This window comes from Vulpes vulpes, chromosome 9, assembly GCF_048418805.1.
Source record: "Vulpes vulpes isolate BD-2025 chromosome 9, VulVul3, whole genome shotgun sequence".
Taxonomy (NCBI): Eukaryota; Metazoa; Chordata; class Mammalia; order Carnivora; family Canidae; genus Vulpes; species Vulpes vulpes.
The window spans coordinates 47,408,248-47,433,360 of record NC_132788.1 but is presented as its reverse complement, the minus strand read 5'-3'; the positions used below and the strand labels follow the sequence as shown (position 1 = coordinate 47,433,360).

At 34.5% G+C, this 25,113-nt stretch overlaps 1 protein-coding gene across 15 annotated transcripts in view; it reads right to left on the bottom strand.

The window, feature by feature from the left end:
- NBEA (neurobeachin) overlaps positions 1-25,113 on the bottom strand; it is a 662,404-nt gene that overhangs the window by 294,955 nt on the left and 342,336 nt on the right. For all 15 annotated transcript variants that reach the window (XM_072719992.1, XM_072719993.1, XM_072720000.1 and 12 more), the window contains 2 exons: positions 10,835-10,943; positions 7,035-7,201 (listed from right to left, as the gene is read on the bottom strand). In XM_072719992.1, the coding sequence (XP_072576093.1) occupies positions 7,035-7,201; positions 10,835-10,943 (276 nt within the window). The remainder of the gene's footprint in view (positions 1-7,034; positions 7,202-10,834; positions 10,944-25,113) is intronic.

Sequence of the window (25,113 nt, the reverse complement as noted above, 5' to 3'; positions counted from 1 at the left end):
TTTAAAATGTTAATTCTTGAATATGCATTTTTAAAGAGTTGTCAGATTCTAGTTCCTCCTCAGGACAAAATAAAGAGCAGTAATATTAATTCAAAAGCTAAAATAATTACAGTCAGTATGACCATTGAGTCAAAAGATAAAAGTAAAAGGAATTTTGGGGAACTTTGGTGGCTCAGTTGGTTAAGCATCTGCCTTCAGGGGATCCCTGGGTGGCGCAGTGGTTTAGTGCCTGCCTTTGGCCCAGGGCGCGATCCTGGAGACCCGGGATCGAATCCCACGTCGGGCTCCTGGTGCATGGAGCCTACTTCTCCCTCTGCCTATGTCTCTGCCTCTCTCTCTCTCTCTCTGTGTGACTATCATAAATAAATAAAAATTAAAAAAAAAAAGCATCTGCCCTCAGCTCAGGTTATGATCCCAGGGTCCTGGGATCAAGGCCCGCATTGGGCTCCCTGCTCAGCGGGGAGCCTGCTTCTCCCTCTCCTCCTTGCTCGTGTTCTTTCTCACTATCTCTGTTGCTATCTCTCAAATAAAGAAATAAAATCTTAAAAAAAAGAATAAAAGTAAATTTACATTAAAATTCAATTATTTGCTTGGGTAAAACAGCAAGTATAACATTATAGAAATGAAATTCCTTCAGATTTAACATATATTTGATAACAGAGATGTAACTGTAAGTACCATTTAATTCCTCCACTTAGGAAGTTACAAGTCTACTGGAAGAGACACGTACATCCAAACAGCTATAAAACATTAGGTGGTGTGTCATAGATAATTGCAATATAGACACCAACAAAATAGGAGGAGGTTGGGTTAAGAAAATAGGGGAAGCCAGGGAATGCAATAGAAAGGGTGACATTTGAACTAAAAATAGAGTGACCACACTTCCCTATTACTTCCAGTAATAAAGCAGCCAGACTGATCTTTTAAAACATAAATCAGATCATGTTACTCTTCTATTCAAAATCTTTCACTGATTTTTATGCCACTTAGGATAAAGTCACAAATCCTTAATATGATCTATAAGACTTTAAATCATCAGGCTCATATGTTACTCTCCAGACTATCTCAAGCCCATTGCTCACTAAGCTCTAGACATACTAGCTTCATTTCCATTCATTTTATTATTTATAAGCTCTGAGTCTTTGTAATATTTCTTTCCTGAATGTTCTACACTCCGCCTGTTTTGATGATTCCCTGCTCATTTCTTAGCTTAAACAGAACTTCTTCACAGAATTCTTCCCTGACTCCCTAATCTAACATGAAGATTCTCTGTTATACCCTTCCCTTCAGAGTACTCTGTAATTTTTTCCTAGTAATTATCAAAATTTGTATTCACATCTTTTATTTCTATAATCATTTGTTTTGTTTAATATCAGTCTCTTCTATTTGACTATTAGGAACTATGTGAGGGCAGAGAGTAAGTCTACTTTACCACTATGCTACAAGAGTTATCTGTTCACTAAAGGAATAAAATCAATAGATTGTAGCTATCTATATATCGCAAGTTAGAGGGTGATTAAGTGGCAAGGGAAATTATTTTAAAAAGGCTCTTTGGAAGGAGAATAAAGTGGAAGGGCTGATGCCACTTGACTTAAAACTCATGTGAAGCCACATTAACCAAGAAAATATGGTATTGGTGAAAGAATAAATAGGTCAATAGAACAGATAGCCCAGAAATAGACTATAGACTTTACATTTTAAAAAAAAATTAGGTAAAAATGGATCACAGACCTAAATGTAAAATGGAAGAGCATAAAACTCCTAGAAGCTGACATAAGAGAAAACCTAGATGACTTTGGGTATCGTGGTGCCTTTTTAGATAGAACACCAAAGATATTATTCATGAAAGAAACAACATAAGCTGGACTTCATTAAAAATAATAAATTCTGGGCAGCCTGGGTGGCTCAGCAGTTTAGCGCCATCTTTAGCCCAGGGTGTGATGCTGGAGACCCGGAATCGAGTCCCACATCGGGCTCCCTGCGTGGGCCCTGCTTCTCCCTCAGCCTGTGTCTCTGCCTCTCTCTCTCTCTCTCTGTATGTCTCTCATGAATAAATAAATAAAATCTTTAAAAAATAATAACTTCTGCACTACAAAAGACACTATCAAGTGAATGAAAAGACAAACCCAAACTGGGAGAAAATACTTACAAAAGACACATCTGTTAAAGGACAGTTATGCCAAATATACAAAGAACTCTTAAACTCAATAATAAGAAAGCAAATAGTTTGGTTTAAAAAAATAGGCCAAAGTCCTTAACAGGCACCTCACCAAAGAAGATGCGCATATAGAAAATAAGCACATGAAATGATGTTCCACATCACATGTCATCAGGAATATGCAAATCAAAACAATGAGGTACCACTATATACCTATCAGAATGGCCAAAATCTGGAACACTGACAATACCTAATGCTGGTGAGGAGGTGGACCAACACCAGTTTTCATATACTGGTAGTGAGAATGCAAAATGTCACAGCCACTTTGAAGACACTCTGATGGTTTCTTACAGAACTAAAGATACTCCTTTCATACCATTCAGCAATCATGCTTTTTAGCGTTTACTCAAAGGAGTTGAAAACCAGTGTTCACACAAAAACCTGCCCATGGATGTTTATAGCAGCTTTATTCATAACTGCCCAAACTTGGAAGCAACAAGGATGCTCTTCATAGGTAAGTGGAAAAACTATGGTCCATCCAGACAATGGCATATTATTCAGTGCTTAGAGAAAATCAGCCATCAAGGCATGAAAAAATATGGAAAAGCCTTTCTTGCATATCACTAAGTAAAAGGTTACATATTGTATGATTTCATCCATATGACATTTTGGAAAAGGCAAAACTATAGATAAACAAAACAAAACAAAACAAAACAAGACAGTGGTTGCCAGGGGTAGGGGAAGACAGGGATGGATAGGCAGAACACAGAATTTTAGAGCAGTTACAATATTCCGCATGATATTATAATGATGATACATGTTACCATATATTTGTCCCGACCCATAGAAGACACACCACCAAGAGTGAGCCCTCTGCGGACTCTGACCTTGGGTGACTATGCCATGTCAATGTAGGTTCAGTCTTGGTAAAAAAAAAAAAAGGCACTATTTGGGTGAATGATTATGGGAGAGGGTATATATGTGTGTTAGGAGAGGATATAAGGGAAATTTCTATTGTAAGCCTAAAACTCCTCTAAAAAATAAGGTATTTTTTAAAAGGCTCTTCTCAAAGAGCTAATAAAAAAGAAAAGAGACTAACAAATACAAGAAGTCACTTTGTGACAGACACGGTGTCAAGCATTTTCATATAATAATTCATTTTACCATTTAACCCAGTGAATAAGGAATTGTTCATCTCACTTTCCAGATGAACCTGAGCTTTGGTTTTATGCAAGGATAAGTACTTTTTGTCATTTAATAAAATAATTTCATTTGAAATATAAAATTGTCCCAGACAATAGGCTAATTTATTTTTCCATTCCATCACCAGTATCACTGTAAAAAAAAAAAAGGGTATACATCAAGTATTCATTTATTAATTTATTCAGTGGATATTCATTTAGCACCAGCTCTGTATCAGGGATTATTCTAAGTGTGAGGTAATACTACTGTGGACAAAAGGGAGGAAAAATCCCTTCCACTATGGAGCTTCCATTCTGGTGGGAGACAAAAAAATAAAAGAATATAACTGATAAATAAGTATATAATATATAAGATATATAATATATATAATTATAATATAAAATAATTGGGGGTAAGAAGTGGCTATAGATGGTTTTTTTGAGAAAGTACCATTTGAATTAAAAACAGAAGATGGGGGATCCCTGGGTGGTGCAGCAGTTTAGCGCCTGCCTTTGCCCCAGGGCGCAATCCTGGAGACCCAGGATCGAATCCCACGTCGGGCTCCCGGTGCATGGAGCCTGCTTCTCCCTCTGCCTATGTCTCTGCCTCTCTCTCTCTCTCTCTGTGTGACTATCATAAAAAAACCAAAACCCCACCCCCCAAAAAAAAACAGAAGATGGGAGAGCTAGCTGCACAGACTATCTGAGAGAAGGCATTCCAAGTCGAGTAAACATGGTCCTAAAAGCCTGAAAAGCAGCAAAAAGCCACAGTGATGGGAATAAAATGATCCAGGGGAGAGGAGCGGGAGAGGAGCGGGAGAGGAATTATCAAAGAGTTATCAAAGATAATAACCTTCTCATCCCATGGTTCACTCCACTGCAGCCATACTGGTCTCTGCCTGTTCTTGGACAGGCCCAGCCCCCTTCTTCTTTTGCATGCTGTTCCCTCGGCTTGAAATGCTCAGACAGTTCTGTGCCCAAGTGGTCCTTTATCAGAATGGACTTCTTCGACCATTCTATCAAAAACAGTACACTCTTTTCTTGTAGGTAACTGTAAGGTTTTTAACTTTCAGTGACACAGGAAACTTCTGAAGCAACACTGACCAATGGAACTTTGTGCAATAATGGAAATGTTCTGTGCTGTCGAACGTGCTAGCCATTGCCCATATGTGGCTACTGAGGACCTGAAAGGTGGTACATTAAATTAAATTTTTATTACATTTCAATAGCACACATGACTAGTGGTTACCATCTTGCACAGCACGGTTCTGAGGGTTTCTGAGCAGAGGAGGAAAAGGATACATATTTTAATAAAAGTTGCCCAGGCTGTTGTGTTGAGAATGGCCTTTAGGAGTATCAAGGAAGAAGCAGGAAGACTAGGGAAAACGCTGCTGGGACAAGTGAGAAATGCTGGGCATCATCTTAGATCCTTTGGGATAGCAAAGACATTCTAGACATATTTTGTGGCAGAGTCAGTTAAGATGTGCCGCACGGCTCAGTGTGTAATGTGTTAGGTGCAATTAGGATAAAAGCACCATTTATGGCCTGGGAAACTCTAAGAATAGGGTTGCCCTTGGCTGAGAGAGATGGTTTGGGACAAAGTCTTAGGAAGTGTTTTGTCATCTGAAATACTATAAGTAGAAGACACACCAAGTAGGTAGATGGATGATATACAGGTCTGGAGGTGAGTGAAAGATTTAGACTAGGGATTATAAATTGGCAAGTTATCAACATAAGGGTTGTATTTTTAAGCCATAAGATTAATAAAAATTACCCAGAGAGTGAATGAGAAAAAAAAAAGAAGCAATCTAATGACTGAGCTTTATTAATTACTCAAATACTAAGGAAGATTATGGGGAACAAAACCCATCCTTAAAGATTTAAGAGTTCAGTGACCTATTTGGTAAAGGATGGTAACAGGAAAATCATGTGTTTTTAGTTAGCACTGGGAACTAATATGCAGGAAAGAAGAGAAGCTACCTTTATATCTGAGGGGTCCTGCTGCCAGTCTTTCTGTCAATCCAATGAAACACAGTAAAGGATCAACTAAGCAGAGGATGCATTTGACACATTATCACATGACTGCTGCTATGGAGGTGACTGGTAGCTGTATTTTAATTACATGATGAAATAATTAAAACCCCAAACTCACGTACATCTTTATACATTGAAGATAAAATGTGTGTGAACCTCATCTAATTAGTTGAAGGCCTTAAAAATAAACCAATTGAAAAAAAAAAAAACCAAAACATCAAAAAAAAAAAAAAAACAAACCCTTGAGGTTAACTGGAAAAGACAGCATCCCATGTTAGGACTATAGCAAAAATTGTGCCTTAGTTTCCAGCCTCACTGCCTATCCTACAGTTTTCAGACTTACCAGCTTCCATAATCACGTGAGCCAATTCTTTAAAATAAATCTGTCTATATGTATATTTATACTTCTGTACCTCTATCTCTATCTATGTCTCACATATATCCCATTGGTTCTGTTTTTGTGTTTTTCTGGAGAACCATGAGTGAAACATTGTCTCTCCCTGTACAAGCTGTTTGATACTGTGTAAGTTTTAATTTAACCTCTGAAAGCTCCAGTTTCAATGTAACACGGAAGATGTTTGAATAATGTTCTGAAGGTTAAATGAAATAATTCATGTAAAGTTCTTAGTATGATGCCTGGCACACAATAAATATTCAATAAAAGCTGGATGTCACAGTATTACTATTATTGTAAGAATATATATTGAGTCTTGATTACTTTTAAAGTCATGAATTTTACTTTATTTAAAGTAAAATTATAATTTTACTTTAAATACAAAAATTATAAAGTTTTACTAAGTCTATCTCACACCTGAAATACCAGGACAGATGGTCAAACACTATCATGGCCATATTCTCGATGCTCTTCCCTAACTAACCAAATCACTTCTATCAGAATTCTTCTCACTAGTCTGTCCACAATTAACCAACTCCTAAACTGTGCCAGAGACTTAAAATCATTTAATGGGATCAAAAAAATGAAAATATAAAAATGAAGAACATTTGCAATAGAAATATAGTGATCTGACTCACTATTATTTTTCTAAAAAAAATGTTTCCTCATGTTACAGAGGAAAAAACAAACAAACAATTTTATGCCCACAAAACTTTAGCAAGGAGAACATCTGTAATTCATAAACAACCAATTTTGGTTTTACTTGTATTATATCATAAATGCTCTAATCGGCAATGAAAACCTTTCCTAAGAAAGAGTGAATAGAAAAATATGGAAGAAGATTTTTAAAAAGAATGTATTACTTCTCAATAGTAAATGCTTGTATTATTACCTATTTATAAAAAAATAAGAATGCTATAAATTTAATAAGTAGGTAGAGCTGACTCTTGGAAGATGAAAAAAAGAGCCATTTACAATTAACATACATTACATGACATGGCAGTCTAAAATACTTGCCTTAAATTTTTTTTGTATTACATATTACTATTAAATTAGAAATGACTTCTGGAGCTTAAAAGCTTAGATTTTAAGATTTCCTTCTAAAGGATTCTAAAGAGGAATTACTAAAGATATCAGGGAAAATTCAAATAACTTTTATGCCTTAAATCATATTTTCTAAATTATTTTAAAGTTTATCATCTTTAACATCTAACTATCATAAATAACCTGGGAGTTACTATTTACTTGTAAATTTGTTATAACTCACCTATGAGAAACTGCTCCCCAAGCACCATGCTTATTTGTGAGAATATTAAGGATCTTCTGTTTCAGTTGGTTTGCTGTAACGTGATCTCGATGCTTAGCAGCACTTATAAGATGATCACACATCTTTTCTTCCTCTCTTCTATCAGCAGCATACTGGGCACACTGTGACTACAAAAAAATACAAACAATGCATAATGTTGAACAACATACAACTTCTGCTCTAAGTAAGGAACACTAACTGACCTTAAGTTAAAGAGTAATGAAAATTCAATTTTAAAAACTTCGTTAATACCATCTTGTGAAATTTTTCTTTTTCTCTTTTTTTTTTTTAAGATTTTACTTATTTATTCATGAGAATACACAGAGAGGAGAGAGAGGCAGAGACACAGGCAGAGGGAGAAGCAGGCTTCATGCAGGGAGCCTGTGGGACTCGATCCAGGGTCTCCAGGATCACACCCTGGGCTGCAGGCAGTGCTAAACCACTGAGCCACCGGGACTGCCCTGAAATTTTTTTTCTAAAGAGTACAGTCACTACAATCACTTTTCAAACTTGTAAAAATATGTTTTATGTGCTTATATATAAAGTATTTGGAAAATAATTCAGATGATATTACATAAAGTAATTGATGATGTTTAAGGCTCTTAAAATTCTGGGTCTGATTTTAATATATTCCCAAAGTAATTATTTTAGAATAATGGTTTATTAAAAATGTAAACCTAATTATTATTTTAACCAATATGGTATATATCACACTTAAAATGAGAATTACATTCTTGATAATTATACAGAGATCCAAAGCTTGCTATTTAATTTATAGTTTTCCATTTCATGAATGGCAATGTGGTTTACAAGGAAAAGCAATGATTTAGGGATTTAGACTTGGATTTTATTCCATGTTTTATGAAAATTCTTTTATTTCCCCATCATACTCAGTTTCATATTTGTTAAATGAGAAAGTTTTCTCTATAGCCTCTCCCAACTCTAGAATTTAATGTGTTGAAAGGTTCTCATGATAACAACTATCCTATTCTCATCTTTCCTAAAGATCAGTTTTGTCAGCTATCTGTATTCATTTTCACCAGTATTAGCAATATAGCTTATCAGTCTCACTGTGTATCAAAAAGGTTCAATATAAAAATGAGGATGAACATCTCTTTAACTGTAAGTTTGATTTTTTTTGTAGAGTAATTTTTATATGGGGTGGACTGACCATATATTCTAACACTACCAAGTATGTAATATGAATCCTATAACTAGAAGAAAAAAAGTCTCACATCTAAAAATACATATAATTGGTTCACATTCATCTCCACTATGTAAAAATTTGTTTCATGGAAGGTATTTGAACATATCCCTTTAGTCTATCTATTGATATAGACTACTACCACAAGTCATCTCTTTCAGAGAAATAACCCTTAAAGTAGTCTAAGAAGGATTAATTCATTTTCCAATTTATCTTTTTGTACAGGGAATCACCAATTAGTACAATGATCTGCCTCCATAATGAGGTTAATATTTCATTAGCTCATTGAAGAGCAAAATTAAATTTTCATTTTTCTTCCTTAACAATTACAATGGTTAACAAAACAAAATAAAACAAAACCAAAAAAAACCTGAACTGTGAAGTACCCATCTCAAATTAAATATACTTTATCTCTTAATTATAGGCCTATATGAGAGACAGAGAAATTTCCCCCAAAAGTCCTAGTAAAATGTCATAGCTTTTATAAAATCTCTTATAATTTAAAAGCGGTAGGTGTTTGGTAAACCACCATCACACACACATACATCAATGAATTTACTAACACAGCTCTAACCTAAAAAGAACAAATTTAAACATTTTAGTTAAAAAAAACAGAATGTACAATCATTAAATAACAATGACAATACTCAAAATTTGATTTATGTTAGTATTTTATTTTATATTTATATAATCTAAAAAGCACTGAATTTTCATGTCCACTTCATAGCCTCTTATCACTTTTAGCCATGCATCCTCAATAGGATTGACCTCATTTACCCAGGGGGCAAAAAAGTGGTGTTGGGAGTGTGAAAAAAAAAATCACATTCCTTTTATGTAGAAAGCACAGAAGCATATGTACTACACAAACAGTTATACAGCATATTGTAGAAATAAAATTTTACTGGGAGAGGGTGATTCAATTTTCTTGAATGAAAATTGGTCTAAAAAATATTCCTTACAGGGGGACAATAATGAAAAACAGGCTGAGAAACACTGCCATCAGCTTAATTTTATCTTGGCTAAGTATGTGTTAAAACTTGTAACTAATATCTAGCTGCTTGAAAGTCTATTTTAAATATTTTCACATGACAAATACTGATTTTCTTATATCCCCACAAAATATCTTGATTTTCTTAGTAGAAATATGAATGACTCAAAACTCATCCTGCAGGGAATTCAACTAATATTCTAAATCTTATTTACTAACAGAAGTCAAGAGTTAACTGAATATTCTTATTTTGTTTAGACTCCTGACATATCTCATATCAAAACATATTCTTCAAAGAACAGATAACTCAAAATTTTCTTGACATCCAGATTATAGCAGGACACCTTGATAAATATCCAATAGTATTTACTGTTGAAAGGATATGAAGCTACACTTTGATAAACACTCAATTGTCAATGTACTTTTATCAAAGTTTAAAATATTTGGTATTTTTTTCAAGATGAGTTTGTTGCAATCTCTCATGCCAAGTATGTGCTGTCTCATCTGACAAATGAAGCAGGTTAAGAGTATGAGAATGACAACAGTTATTTCTCTGTCTCATGCTTTTCAGCTAGCTAGGTCAGAGATTACAAGACCTAGGGCATCAACTTGTACAACTAAGAGAGCTGGCTTACTGAGATAAAAACCTCATAAAAACTGAAATCTTGGGCTCTGATTTCCAGCCACACAAGTTCACGTGTTGCATCAGGAAAATAAAATGATGGTTATTTATTATTTTTAAGGCCACTGGCAGTTCAACCTAAGCCAAATACCAGGTCACCTGAATATTTCTGAAACCAAGTTTTTTTTGCAAACTGAATGAACTGAAGTAATCACTGTTATTTAAAACACTGAAATCAAATTATTGAGTTGAGGCAATTCAAATAATAGCAAATAATTATTGACATGCTGGAAATATAAAAGTAACACATTTTTATAAAACCTATTAGCATAGAATTTAGAATATACAATATTTCAATATACTTTAGTTTTTGCACATAAAATAGAAATGATACTTAATTTTTTCTTTAGTTAGGTACTTATAAGGATTTTAAAATTATTATATTCCCAATATATGTACAGATATACATGCATATCCTATAAAAGCAATGCTTCATTGTCAAATATCAATTATAACAATAAAACATGAAGTGATCTTTGGTCACTCTGAAGATGGATACATTGATAAATGATAAATTACTGAATATTTAGTAAAACTGAGTTTCTTCATATAACTACTTGCTATACCCATTTTTAATGGTGTATAAACTAGTTCAAAAATTACTAAAGTAATTGCATCATAAAATGTTATTTGCTTTTAAGAGTACATGAGAACAACTTCAGCCTACCAAAGGGTTAGGCACAGGGTAAGAAGAATCTCTGCATGCTGTGAGGTAAAAATTAGAGCTCTGAGTTTGGCATTTACTAAAGCTTAAAAAAAAAAAAAAAAGAACTAAGTGACCTGAATGAAATTTTCCTCTTAAAAAAAAACCTCTTATGTAAGGTTACTATCAGTGACAGCTGACTTATAATGGAGAAGCAGATTTTAATCTGCCATCAAAATCTTACCTCAAATTCTGCATGTTTATGTACATCCTCAGCTCTCTGTCTGTTCAAAATAAACTCAGCTTCATTTGCAACACGAACTATATGGTCCTTCATAGCATGGCACAGTAATCTAAAATGGAAAATACCTTTAGAATTATTATTCTTATTAACTTCAGTCAATCCAACTTTTTTCAGTAATCACATTTTAGTATTTGAAATATTATATGCATAAAATTTAAAGTTACATTATGAAATTAACATAGTTGAAATTAGAATTCAATGACATTTGAAACATAGAAATATACCATAAAATTGTTACAACAATGCCTCTGTTAAGTACTGTGTGTCTTGTGAATGAATGATTCAGTTAATTAAAGTAAGTTAATGCAAAAAAAAAAGAAAAAACCAAACAAACAAGGCTTTTTGACAGTATCTTAAATGGTTAATATAATAGAATTCACCATCTTTGAAGTAAATGGTTAAAACAACAGAATTCACTATCTTGGAAGTAAATTTTCACACAAACACTAGATGACCATATATTAGGAAATCTATAAACTGAATTTTTAAACAACAGAAGTTATTTGAATATTCAAATTGTTGTTAAAAGGTACAATAAGACACATGGTGAAAAGCCTCACTATATCACCTAGCCACCTGATTTCCAACCTCATCAGGCACCTGCTTTTAGTTTATTGCATGTTTTCAGAGACTTTTTAAAAAAAAATAAAAAAATACAAATACGTTTTTATCCCCCACATCCTTACATTATGATTAGTATATTCTAAGTCTTTTCTGTACTTAGCTTTTCTCACTTAGCAATACATCTCTCTTTCCTTATCTTTTCTCATGTACACACAGGGAGCTGCTTCGTACTTCTTTATAGCCCTGAGACAGAGGTTATTTCCAAACATGGCTGCCACATGCTCTTTTGCAGTGTGATACTGCTACTGCTCCATCAAAAAGAGGGGTTGTTTTCTGCTCCGCTTAGATCTGCCTAGTGACTTCCTGTGACCAACAGAATATAGCAGAAGTGATCCTTTGTGAATTCTGAGGCGAGGGCATATCTTGCACCTTTTGCCTTTCTCTCTTCGAACTCTGTCTTCTAGAATCTGCTGCAATGCTGAGAGAAGCTCACATTATGTGGACAGCCTCAAGGAGAACACAGGACCTCAGGATCTCAGGCCTAGATAAGCTCCCAGCCCAGAGCCAGATTCCCAGGTGACTTAAGCACCAGACAACTTCACAGGGAGCAAAGGAACTGCCTAGCTGAGCCCAGTCAATGAGAATAATGAGAGATTAAAAATGGTTGTTTGTTTAAGCCACATGATGGTGGTGGTGATTGATGATGGAGGGGGAGAGGAAGAACAAGAAGAAAGAGAAAAAATTGATAACAACTGTCACCAAACCACTTCTTGAAAGGTAGGTAATAAAATAGTTTACACATAATACTTAATTTTTACAAGAATCCTCAGAGATATGTGTTATTTTCATTTTTAAACATAAACTAAGGCTCAGAAAAATTAAGTTCTTTGCCTCAGATCGTCATTTATTTTATTTTTTATTTTTTATTTATTTATGATAGTCTCAAAGAGAGAGAGAGAGAGAGGCAGAGACACAGGCAGAGGGAGAAGCAGGCTCCATGCACCGGGAGCCCGACGTGGGATTCGATCCCGGGTCTCCAGGATCGCACCCTGGGCCAAAGGCAGGTGCTAAACCGCTGCGCCACCCAGGGATCCTCAGATTGTCATTTAAAAATTACTCATAATTTTACATGTTGCACTGAATCTTCATCATCCAATAATATTTTTTGAAGTAAAACCTTTTGTGTTTAATACTGCCCTTCTCTACTGTGGACATTCTTTTTTTAAAATTTTTTTAAGATTTTATTTATTTATTCATGAGAGACACAGAGAGAGAGACAGAGGCATAGGCAGAGGGAGAAACAGGCTCCCTGCGGGGAGCCCAATGTGGGATTGGATCCCAGGACCCCGGGATCACGCCCTGAGTCAAAGGTAGATGCTCAGGTACTGAGCCACCCTGGTGCCCCACTGTGGGCATTCTAACATTAATTCTTGTCATTTTGTTAGTTATAAACAGTGAGTGGGCTCTTTTGCATCTTTTAAAATGTTTTCTTTTGCAATAAGCAACCTCTGTGTTAAAAATAGCCAAAGGACATTTGAAATTAACTTTAAGTCTTTCTGGGTTTTTCTTAAAGGGCAAACTTACAAAATAATGTCTGTCCTTTTATCTGCATCCTTTTAAGATTCAGTTCTAACACTCATCTTCATTCATGGTCCAGTTTTTCTCTATGTAGATTTTTAACAAGAGTGCTATTTTCAAGATTGCCATTCTTTATTCTTACTGCTCATTAACAAAATGAATTATTTCTTCTCTTACTCAAGTTCTCATAAATTTTAATCAGAATGGGAAAGACTGAACCTCATTTTAACTTTTGTATATACTAAATAGCAACTCATTGTAATTCTTCTTATATTAGTGGTTCACTACATTCTGTCTACCCATAGCAAATTCATCTTCTTCACTGATAAACATATATAAGCAAACAAAAGGATATTATCGGGTATCCTGATATTTCTAAATTATTTGCTTAAATATAATTTGTAAAAGCTATTCAAGAGGTCTTTGAAATGAGTCTGCCTCTATCGAATTTATTTCTTCATTGTAATGTATTAGGGTGGAATTACATAGCACTAAGTTTTAATATCTTTTCACCAAATCATGTGTAATATCTGTGCAGAATCTTCTACAAAAATTGGCAGGTGAATGATCTTTTTATTTCTAGGTGGTAATGTAGATACTGAATTCAAGATAGTTCTCAGTAGAAACCTTTTCATCCAAAGTCCATGTGTTGTCTGACTCATTACCCCATGATGAGATTTAAGTTAAATAATGACAATTATTCTCAGAGGAGCTGGGACTTCCTGGCAGTATGACTTAAACACAGTTAAAATCTTGCATAGCAGCAGGGTAAGTGGAAATACCACCTGGAAACATGCAGCAATAATCTCTCCAATTACATAAGGGCAATAAAGGCACATTCTAAGGGGAATGTTGTCTGTTTTTTAGCACAAAAGTTAATGATAATACAAATTATTCAAAGAATGAAAAGGTTAGAGCAAACCTGTTTGAAACCATCATACTTGGGGAAAAAGGCTCATACCTCTCTATAATGTGAGAGGGCAAAAAATCATACAGATAATCTTTAATTCACTAAGGGAGCTAGAAAAATAAAAGAAGTTAAAGACTATAACAAACTCTGAATATTCAGTTTTGATGAAATCATTGGTCTATATTTGCTAGTTTGGCTTCAAAAGAGAAAAGAGATGTGAAAATTGGAATATTCTCTTCAATGGCTTTGTGTAGTGTATGAAAGCTGAAGAAAGCCAGGAGGAAATCTAATATGTGCAAATTAGTGTGGATTATAAAATTTAAATAGATTAACAGAAGACAGCAGGAAGGGAGAGGCTCTGGGTCTGGCTGGCTATTAGGAATGACTCCCAGAAGCAAAACAGTGGATTGGTAAAGCAAAGAGGTAGGGTGGCAGAGAAGGGGGAGAGGGTATGGAACACTTGCCTCAGGAACACCAGAGAAATTGTATCAGTATTACTGAAAGTCTGTCCTCCTATCTCAGATACTTATGAGTTATACATCAACAAACGAACAGTTGTTTTACTTCCACAGAGAGAAGGAAACTTATCTGACTCTTAGTATCATTCTGGGTGACTTCATCATTCACGTGAAAAACGATTTCCCAGAGAAGCTCACAATTCCATCCCTTTTTTAGGGGATCTAAAACTAAATCTATCTATGATTCCTTTAGAAACTTCAACTTTACCTTACTTCAGGAAATCACTCTACTGGCCCTAATTGGTTTCATTTCCTAAGTCTTTAGCCCCCAGCAATCTACTCTCTGGTTGCAACCTCTAACCCTTAATGTTCTCTCTTGCCTTCACTTGTCCCTCCCCTGGACCCAGGCAAAAACAAGTCCTTGATTCTTCTAATTTCCACTTGTTTAATCCCTCTATTTTCTCTTAATGCTTCATCCACTGCTAAAATTCACTTCCTTTCCCATCAAACTTGCCATCACACAGTTCCATGTTTTTACTCTCTTGGCCAGCAACTTCACTTAATTCCTATCTATCTGCTGTAATTGCTCAGGAAATAAGTAACCCTAGATTAAGACACTGGTCTCTCTCTTCAGTCTTACATCTGGACTGCTTAGGAAACTCACAAAACTAAATTTCATTGAAGATGAAGTATCTCTCTCTTTTTCACAGTTAATTTCTTGTACTTGTGTTTTGAGAGTCTATAAATGTCTTTAGTGTCCTAACTTCATTAACTGAAAATTTTTCCTTATTTAAAAAATACTATATTTATTTGAAAGTATGTTTATATTGACATGTATTTATCCAACATATAAACATTCACACATATATATTAACCAGAGACTCTGCAGCACTTTGTGTTTATCATTCTCTTGACTCTTCATTGTTTTATCTAATATATGTATATGCCACAATATGTTGTCCAGATTAACTTGTTTATAAGTTTTAGCAATAAAGTGGCAGGTTTTCTGCATTCTTTTCAGATTAAGAAAACCCTTTTCTATTTCTAATTTGCTAAGAATACTTTTTAAAAATCATAAATGTTGAATTTTATTTGATGTGTCTGTACCTACTGAGATGATAATAAGGATTTTTAATTTTAATATGGTAAGTGAAAGCCATTTTTGGGCATTTTAAAATGATGAACATCTTTTGCATTTTTGGATTAACTTCCCATCAGCTTCCTCCCCCAGACATAGTATATCCATATACATGGCTGGACTGGGTTCTGTCAGTATTTTAATTAGGATTCATGCATCTACATTTCTAATGGAAACTGGCTTGTGATTTTCCTTTCTCCCACACATCTTGTTGGTTTTTGTAGCCACAATTAAACTGGCCTCAAAGAATGAGTTAAGAGCAATCCTTTTGTTTGTGTTCTCTAATAGTTGGTATATGGTTGGAATTATGTTTTATTTGAACATTTGGTAGAACATATCTGTAAGCTATTACTGTAAGAAGAATTTTCACTGATTAAATTTCCTTCATACTTAGAACTTTAGGGTTTTGTTACTTATTATTCAGGCTGTGGAACTTCTATATTTTCTAGGAATTTTCCCATTTTATTAAAATTTTTTATTTTAATGTAAAACATTTTGTAGCGCTCTCATTATCTTTTCTAAGCTTTTTAAACTATGATTATATTTTATTTTTATTTCTGATGTTTATTTTTCTATTTTGTTCTTCATCAGTCTTGGGATAGTTTACCTGTATTATTAGAGAAAAAAACCTTTGTATTTGTCCATCCTTTCTGTTATATCTTACTTTTCTGTTTCAATGATTTCTGTTCTGGTCTTTATTATCAGCTTCCTTCTACTTTGTGAAGCTTATTCTGTTCTTTTTCTAACTTGGACACTCTTCTTCTATCTGGTAATTTCAGCTCCTTAGTTTTAGGCTTATTCTCTAATATAAACTTTTTTAAAAAGATTTTATTTATTTATTTATTCATGAGAGACAGAGAGAGAGAGAGAGAGAGAGAGAGAGAGAGAGAGAGAGAGAGAGGCAGAGACACAGGCAGAGGGAGAAGCAGGCTCCATGCAGGGAGCCTGATGTGGGACTTGATCCTGGGTCTCCAGGATCATGCCCTGCGTGGAAGGCAGGCACTAAACCGCTGAACCACCCAGGGATTCCCTAATATAAACTTTTAAAGCTATACATTTATCTTCATGTTCCATTTTCCTTGCATTACATACGTTTTAGCATGTAGCATATCCATTACTGTCCAATTCCAAATACTCTTCTGTTGATTTTTCTTTAAAATAGAAGTTACTTGGATATTTAAAATTCTTCCATAATTATGAGGCTCTTTCAATTTTTTTGTCCTTAAATATAAATGTACTGTGAGATATCATGGTAACACACTCTTAAAATTTGATGAGACTTGTGTTATGACTGGCTGTGTCATCAAATTCCATTAATGTGACTTTTTTAAAAAAAGATTTTATTTATTTTATTCATGAGAGGTGGGGGCGCAGAGGGAGAAGCAGGCTCCATGCAGGGAGCCCGATATGAGACTCGATCCCAGGACTCCAGGATCATGCCCTGGGCCGAAGGCAGGTGCTAAACCTTGAGCCACCTGGGAATCCCCCATTAATGTGACTTATTTACTTGAGCATATGTATTCTTTGTGGTGGGGGGCAAAGTTCTATATATGCAGATAATGTTAGGTAGAAGCTAGATATGAGCAGTGGAAGGAATGCCTCAAGGCAGTGTCTTAAGCCCTTGAGGGGGAATGATAGAAACATGGGCTGGAGGCAAGGAGGGTGATAAATAGATTTCACATTAGAACACCTTAGGCACAACATCTTGACTTTAAGGCTTCCAAGACCTTGGGGCTAAGAGATCAAGAGCCACAGGTGCAGAGTACACACTCTCCTCTTCCATCTCTGCCCTAGGGTAACCCCTAGACTCATTATAATGCACTCGTATTGCAGTTATAGGACAGCCCTCCAAGGAGAAAAGCTGCCATGATGATTCCAGTACAAACCTTGTCAGGTCAAAAACTACCCGCTCCCAACCTGTGGGAAGAGTCTCCCAAATGACTGGAAGCAGCCTCCATTAGAGACCACCCTATTTTACACCACAGCTCCTCCCAGCCCAGAAACACCCAACAAATATCCAATCCCCAAATTGCTTTATGCCTGCTTTCCTTCTGGCTGTCTTTACAGGAGCACTGATTGTCACATAAATCTTTTTGTGGGAAATCTAAGAACGAAGACCTTCATCAAACAATGCAGACTTTCCCACCAGTAACAATAATGTCAAACCTGCTAGCTTATGTTACTCAAATCTTATTCACTTTTTAAAATTATTTTTTAGAGGGAAGGGAGAGGAAGAGAGAGAATCTTAAGGAGAGTCCATGACCAGCATGGAGCCTGATGCAGGGCTTTATCTCAAACCCTGAAATAATGACCAAAGCCAAAATCAAGAGTTGGATGCCTAACTGAACGAGCCACCCACCCAGGTGCCCTAAATCTTGTGTATTTTGATTAATTTTTTTGTGCTTGATATTTTTATTTTAAACATACAAGTGTAGGCTAATAATACCTTACTGGTAAATTCGACCTTTTTTAAACTAGATGAACTGGTTGATTAATAATAATGAATTTTGTCTTAAAATATATTTTTTTTAAATATTAGCATAGCTACACAGCTTTTGGTTACTGTCCAGTATATATCTTTCTTTTTGCCTACAACATTCCGTAGGTTTTAGGCATGCCTTTAGTAAATAGAACATAAAAATTTTTAAATTCAATATCAGAAATTCTGTTCTTAATGGAAATTGTTGTCCATTTGCATTTATCATTTATCATGCACATTGTTATGCAATGTACTTATTTCTAACGCAAACTTTATTTCTATTAGTCTCCGTTTTTTCATGTTTTGTTTTGTTTTATTCTTTTTACTTTCCATTAATTGGAAATGTATTCATGCAATTCTTTTCACTGCTATTCTTGGAATTTTATCAGGTACAGTTAACAATGAATAAAGTTAATATCATAGCCCTCTTCCACAATAATATGGCTTAATGATCCCTTTTTGACTTACACACTATTGCCCAGTATTATCCAGTTAAAACTCACACATTATATGTCATTATCACTTTAAAAAGACAATTTCTATTTAGATGTATATGCATGCTTATTACATAAATGCAATTTATTTGAACATTTTTTGTCTCTTTCTGTCTTCCTGGGATTATTTCTTTGATTTTGATATGCACACATTACAAATTTAGTAGCTGCCATTCTCTGTGGTAAACTTTATGATTTTGATTATCACAAAATTTTATTTTAGCTTAAATTTTACAGCATTTTATAAATTCAGATATATTTTACATAATACCATTTAAAATGTATACTTTAGTGTTTTTTTAGTATATTCATTATATGGTGCAACCATTAACACTATCTAATTCTAGAACATTTCCATCATTCTTCAAAAATCTACATATCAGATTTTTATTTCAAAGAAGATATCCAAATAGCTAACAGGTACATGAAAAGATCCTCAACATCGCTAATAATTAGGGAAATTAAAGTCAAAATCACAATGAAATATGAGATAACAAGTGTTGGCAAGGATGTGGAGAAAAGGGAACACTTGTACACAGTTGGTGGAAACATATAATAGTTCAAACACTATGGAACCAATATGAAGATTCCTCAAAAAACTAAAAAATCTACACCAATATGATATAGCAATTTCACTTTTGGGAATATACTCAAGAAAATGAAAACAGTATTTGAAAGAGATAAGTGCACTCCCATATTTACTGCATTATTCAGAACAGCCAAGAAATGAAACAGTTTGAGTGTCTATCAATGAATGAATGGATAAATAAGATGTAATATATATATATATATTTATATATATTCATATATAATGGAATATTATTCAGCCACAAGAAAGTACTTTGTTCCTTCTGATGGCTAAATAATATTCCATTATATGTTTATACCATATTTTGTTTATTCATCCTAATATCTATGGTTAGACATTGTTCTCATATGTTTCTTTATTTCTTTAAATATACTTCCTTTAACCCATGGAATATGTCTTCAACAGTTAATCTCTGTGTCTATAGAGTCCAATATCTATGCTCCCTCAAGTACAGTTTCACTTGATTTGTTTTTCTGTGTATGGGTCATATTTTCCTGTTTCTTTGCATGCTTTGTAACTTTTTGTGGGAAATTTGATATTTTTAATATTGCAATGTGGCAACTCTTGAAATCCCATTCTTTTCTCTTTCCAGGACGTGTTTTTGTTGTTTGTTGTCTGCTTATTTGTTGGAGTGTCTTTTCTAAACTAATTTTGTTAATTATGTTATTCTTTGTCATGTGTAGACACTGAAGTCCTGTTTCATTAACTTAGTAATAGCTAATGATCAGATAGATATTTCTTTAAATGCCTACATCCAAAAATATCTCCCAGGTTTCCCCAAGATGCTATATGTGTTTGAGTAAAGCTCAGCCAGGCATATTTCAACTCTATCTTGCATCTACTTCTTGCTTTCATAGAGCATCACTGTCAGCAAGAGGTGAGACTGTAGAACCTTCTTGAGTCTTCCTGGAGCATACAAACCTTAAGCATATGCACAGCCTTTTAGATTTTGAGGAATATGTCAAAACTGTTCAAAGCCCTTGTCATTACTCAACTGATCCTGACAAGGATTTTTGGTGAGCCTATTATTTGCCCCAACTGTTCTCTATCACCTCAGGCAGCAGCAACCTATGACATTAGCCCATAAATGTTTTCAATAAATATCCCCAGGAAAGTAGCTTTTGTTCCACTCTAGGCCAGTTCCACATTAGGCCAAAATAAGACAAGATTTTTTAAGCTAGTCTTTTAGGGAGCCACCAGACAGATCAAAATAAGTTAGTCATTAAAAATATTTGCTAATGTGCGGGGATCCCTGGGTGGCTCAGAGGTTTTGCACCTGCCTTTGGCCCAGGGTGCGATCCCGGAGTCCCAGGATCGAGTCCCGCGTCAGGGTCCCGGCATGGAGCCTGCTTCTCCCTCTGCCTGTGTCTCTGCCTCTCTCTCTCTATGTCTATCATAAAAAAATAAAAATAAATCTTAAAAAAAAATTTGCTAATGTGGTCTATTTTGCTCTCTCTGGTATAGTACTTCTAGTGTGTGTTTGTGTTTTATGGCTTCCTCTGAATTGGGCAGCAAAGGGTGGGACAAGGATAAATTTTCACAAAGTTACTCTACCATCACTACCCATTATTTCTGAAAATATTTTTTTGCTTATATACAATTATTGAGAATTATTTTTTCTCAACACTTTGAATGTATGATGTCACTTTCTTCTAGCCTTCTTTGTTTTGGTTATTCTAATACTTCTCTTTTTGTAGATAATCTGTTCTTTCTTTCTGGGTGCTTTTATCTCTTTATTTTTGGTGTTTTCCAGTTTTAGTAACATGTATCCTGCATGGGTCCCTTTTAATGTATCCTACTTGAGGTACATTATAATTCCTATATTTTTATTTTTAAAGATTTTATTTATTTGAAAGAGAGAGAGAGAGAGAGAGAGCGCATGAGCAGGGGTGAGGAGGTGGATGGAAAGGGAGATGCAGACTTCCCTTTGAGCAGGGAGCCTGATATGGGGCTTGATTCCAGGACCCTGAGATCACAGCCTGAGCTGAAGATGGACTCTTAACCAACTGAGCCACCCTGGTACCCCAACTCCTGTAGTTTTACATTCATGTTTTTAATCAGTTCTTAAAAATTCACAATCATCATATTTTAAAATACTTCATCTTATAAACTCTGAATTCTTCACTTTTCCAATTCCGATGACTTATAAATTAAACATTCTCATTCCACCTCCATATCTCTTAGCACTGCTTTCATTTTTCATTTTTCTCTCTGCATTGTGGGTAAACATCTTAATCATTAATTTCTTCTTTCTCTGTCTAATCTGATGAATCTATAGATTTTTTTCCAAAATGTATTTTTAAATCTATGTTTCAATTTTTCAAATCTTCCTGTTCATTTTGATAATCTTTTTATTCATTCAACTTTGCGCTACTTTATTTCCTACTTATTAGTCCTTAGAGATCTGATTTTGTTGTTGTTTCTTCCTTGTTAATTTTCACACATAGAATCTTTCATGCTCATGCACTTGTGATCTTTGACTGTTACCTGACTTCTAACCTTAATGAGTGAAGAGTTCAATGGATAACTTGGGTAAGTGGTTTGCTTTCATTTCTGCTGATATCAAAGAGAACCCACTAGAGCCATATCAGCCTCTTTTAAGGATCTTGGGTTATCCTAAAAGTTCTAGGCTAGATTCTCTACTTAATTTCTTGCCATAGGCTTAAAATATCAATAGCATTGCTGCTTTAGGTGTGTGCTCCTGGAACATTCCTATTCCTTGAGGCACCAAATTACAGGGGCAACGAAAGTGTGTAGAGAACTCCTAAACCACTTATAAGACTTGTGTTGTTCCAAAGAGTGCTCTCATGTAGGATGTAAATATTCTGCTGCAGAAGATAACTTCAGATCACTGAGTAGCCCATACAGGTTTAACAGAAGTCCCTATTCACTTCCCAATCCATTGAAATGTGACTTTAAGAGCATCCTATACCAAATTAGTCATCAAGTCTTGTCAAATTTACCTCATTATATTTGAATCCATTTCACTTGTTACACCAATATCGCTTTCATTTAAGCCATTAATTAAATTAAGCCATTGCTTTAATTTAATAATCTGGATTATAAAAGCTCCCTAATTTTTCTTCCCCTGCCCCATCTCCATCTTTTCAATATATTTTTCACTCTGCCATTAGTATTATCTACATTCAAATTTCTTCAATATATACTAACGGAAGAGATAATAGTCAAACTTATTATATACAGATACCTACTTTTTTAATCTTATCAACCACCTCTTTAACATACTTATTCCATGTTCTAGAAAAAAAATCTTTGTGGTTCTTTAATGACTGATGCTCTCTAGGAACTTTAAAAGTGCCATTACTTCCTGTAAACCCTACTACCCCTTCCTCTCAATAAAGCTAAAAGGCCTCCCAATTTCTCGAATGTGCTGGCATTATAACATCTATCACATTGTTTTATGGTTTTTTTTTCTTTTTAATAAGTCTCTAAGACTGTGAAGTTCGTAAAATTAAGTATAATGCCTATTTATCAATATGGCCAACATGATGTATTTATTTGCAAGGTATCTGATATGAAATATGGACTCACCAATAACATATGGCTAAATGGATGAATGGCTGAGTGAATACATGAATATGTTATGTGAGAAGGAGGGGCAAAGAAGAAATAGAATTTTAATTTTAAGGTAGTTTCTTAACACCATGAAATTCTATGGTACATTCAGCACACAGAAAATGAGGTAAATAAAAAAATATTGGATAACTCAGGAATATCTATTACAGAATATTTTCTTCCTCATAGTATCTATATAATATAGGACATGAATGAAGTGGTCTTAATCTTCTTCTACTTCTTCTTCTTTTTTTTTTTTTTTTGAAAAAGAAAGGTGTGGGGGAGAGGCGAAAGGAGAGGGAGAGAGAGAAAGCCCAACATGGAGCCCAAAACAGGGCTCCATCTCACAACTTTGAGATCATGACCTGAGACAAAATCAAGAATCAGATGCTTAATTGACGTAGCCACCCAGGTGCTCCAGGTACTCTTCATCTTTTAATGTGCCTATTTTCCAAAAATATAGGGAAAAAATCCCAATTAAATCCCAATTTGTTCAATCCTATTTATTTCTATACTAAAACAGGAATATAAGAAAGAAGTGAGACAAAACAAAGTATTCTATTCCAATGGAATAGACATCAGTAGGCCAAGTTCTGATATTCTAGGAAGAATCCAATTTTATGCATTATCCTATAATTTGTTTGTCTTTGATTTAGGATTAACAGATCCTGAATTTTAATCTCTATAATTTGATGAAAGAATAAAAATCAATAAAAAAGGCAATATGAGAGGTCAGAAAAATTAGTCTTCCATCACCTATGATGAACGAGGGAACAAAAGCAAATCTAGTTTATATTTAGGTTCTGCCTTTTATCAGTGTTATGAATTGGGCAAACAATTTTCCTTGTGTCTGAGTTTCACTTTCCTCATTACAAAATGAGGGTGTACTGTTTCAGATATTTTATAAAATGGGAGAAAGAAGGTATCCCCAAACTCTAAGAATAGATTTTTAGATTCTGATTTATTTAGCCAACAAGACAGACTCTGAATGGAAGTTAAGTGGCCACACAGCATTGGAGCAGAATTCCATTTGGCCCCAAAATCTGAAAAGAAAGGTATAGTGATTCTGGTGACACTGCAAGGTGGAGTCTGATTGGGTCAGAGAAGCTCAATTGTCTCCTGTGCTACAGTCCTTTAATAGACTATTTAAAAATTTGGAAAAACTTACAATTTAATTTTTTAATTTAAAATTTTTAAAAACTTTATTTTAGAAAATGTTTACAAGCTTTGGGTTCTACTGGTTCTTGAAACATTTTAATCCCAACAAGTCTTCACCTGATGAAAAGAGTAGAATAAATACCATGTTGTTCCTGAGAAGTGTATCTCTGACTCTAACTTTCCTACATTGTCCAAAAGTACATTTCCTTTAAAAAGGGAAAAGACCTCATAGGGTTGTTATGAGCACAAGTGAGAATATTTGTAAAATGTTTGACAGGTACTAGTTGCCCCCTCTCCTCACCAAAGAGTAGTTGACTTTTCTGAAAGGTATACATCGATACATTGGTTCTTTTACATTCATTAGAAGGAAAAACAGTGGCAGATCTTCACATTTGTCTATGGACCCTCACATCAGGCTGTGGTGAGACTTTTAAAGTGATTCTGCATATTCAAACCTAGATTTTTAATTCAGCATATTAGTTATGAACTGTATTATTAATCAAACTTTACTTATTTATTTTTTTAGGCAAGACCCAATTTACTCAATTAATATGACTGGTAAAATACAAAGATTAGAAAACTGGGGAATAGTAGTTCTCTGTAGTGGGCTATCCTGAGGCTGTCTGTTGGTGCACAGGAAGGAACAGTGGAAAAATGGACACTAGAGACTTGAAAATCTCTCTATACATATCGCTGTTAGGAAAAAAAATATATACGGTATCATGTTATTCTCTTAAAACACTAAATCTTTCTCAGAGAATAAAAACTACAAATTATTCATGTTTTCGGATCAACTTGTTATAGGAAAGCCTATTAAATAAAAATATAATCTGACCTATTCTTGTCTCAGATTCACTGGAGGGCTGGAGTTTTGATTGGGGGCAAGTAGAGAGGAAGATAAAACCTAAAGGATAATTCTGGAGCTTGAGATTGGTATCTAAGGACTTAATATGGAAGGGAGGAGGCATCAAAAAGAGAAAGAGTGAGGAAATTAGCATTGGTTGAAAACCTACCCTCCCCCATCTAATTAACTGTTATGAAAAAGCTCTGGGAACAAAGTAAATATGTTGGATGAAAAAAAGGATCCACGGATATGCATTTCATTTTCTTATCACCTATTTAGGGCTTCAAAGAGGTTTATCACTTCAAACACATAAAAGTAGAAATTTATATGATAACCTACCATGAACCTAAACAGTTATTATACTTCTGAGTGTAGCATAGAAAAAAATACTCAGCTTATGATCATATTTATGTTTCCAGTTATAGGTAAAG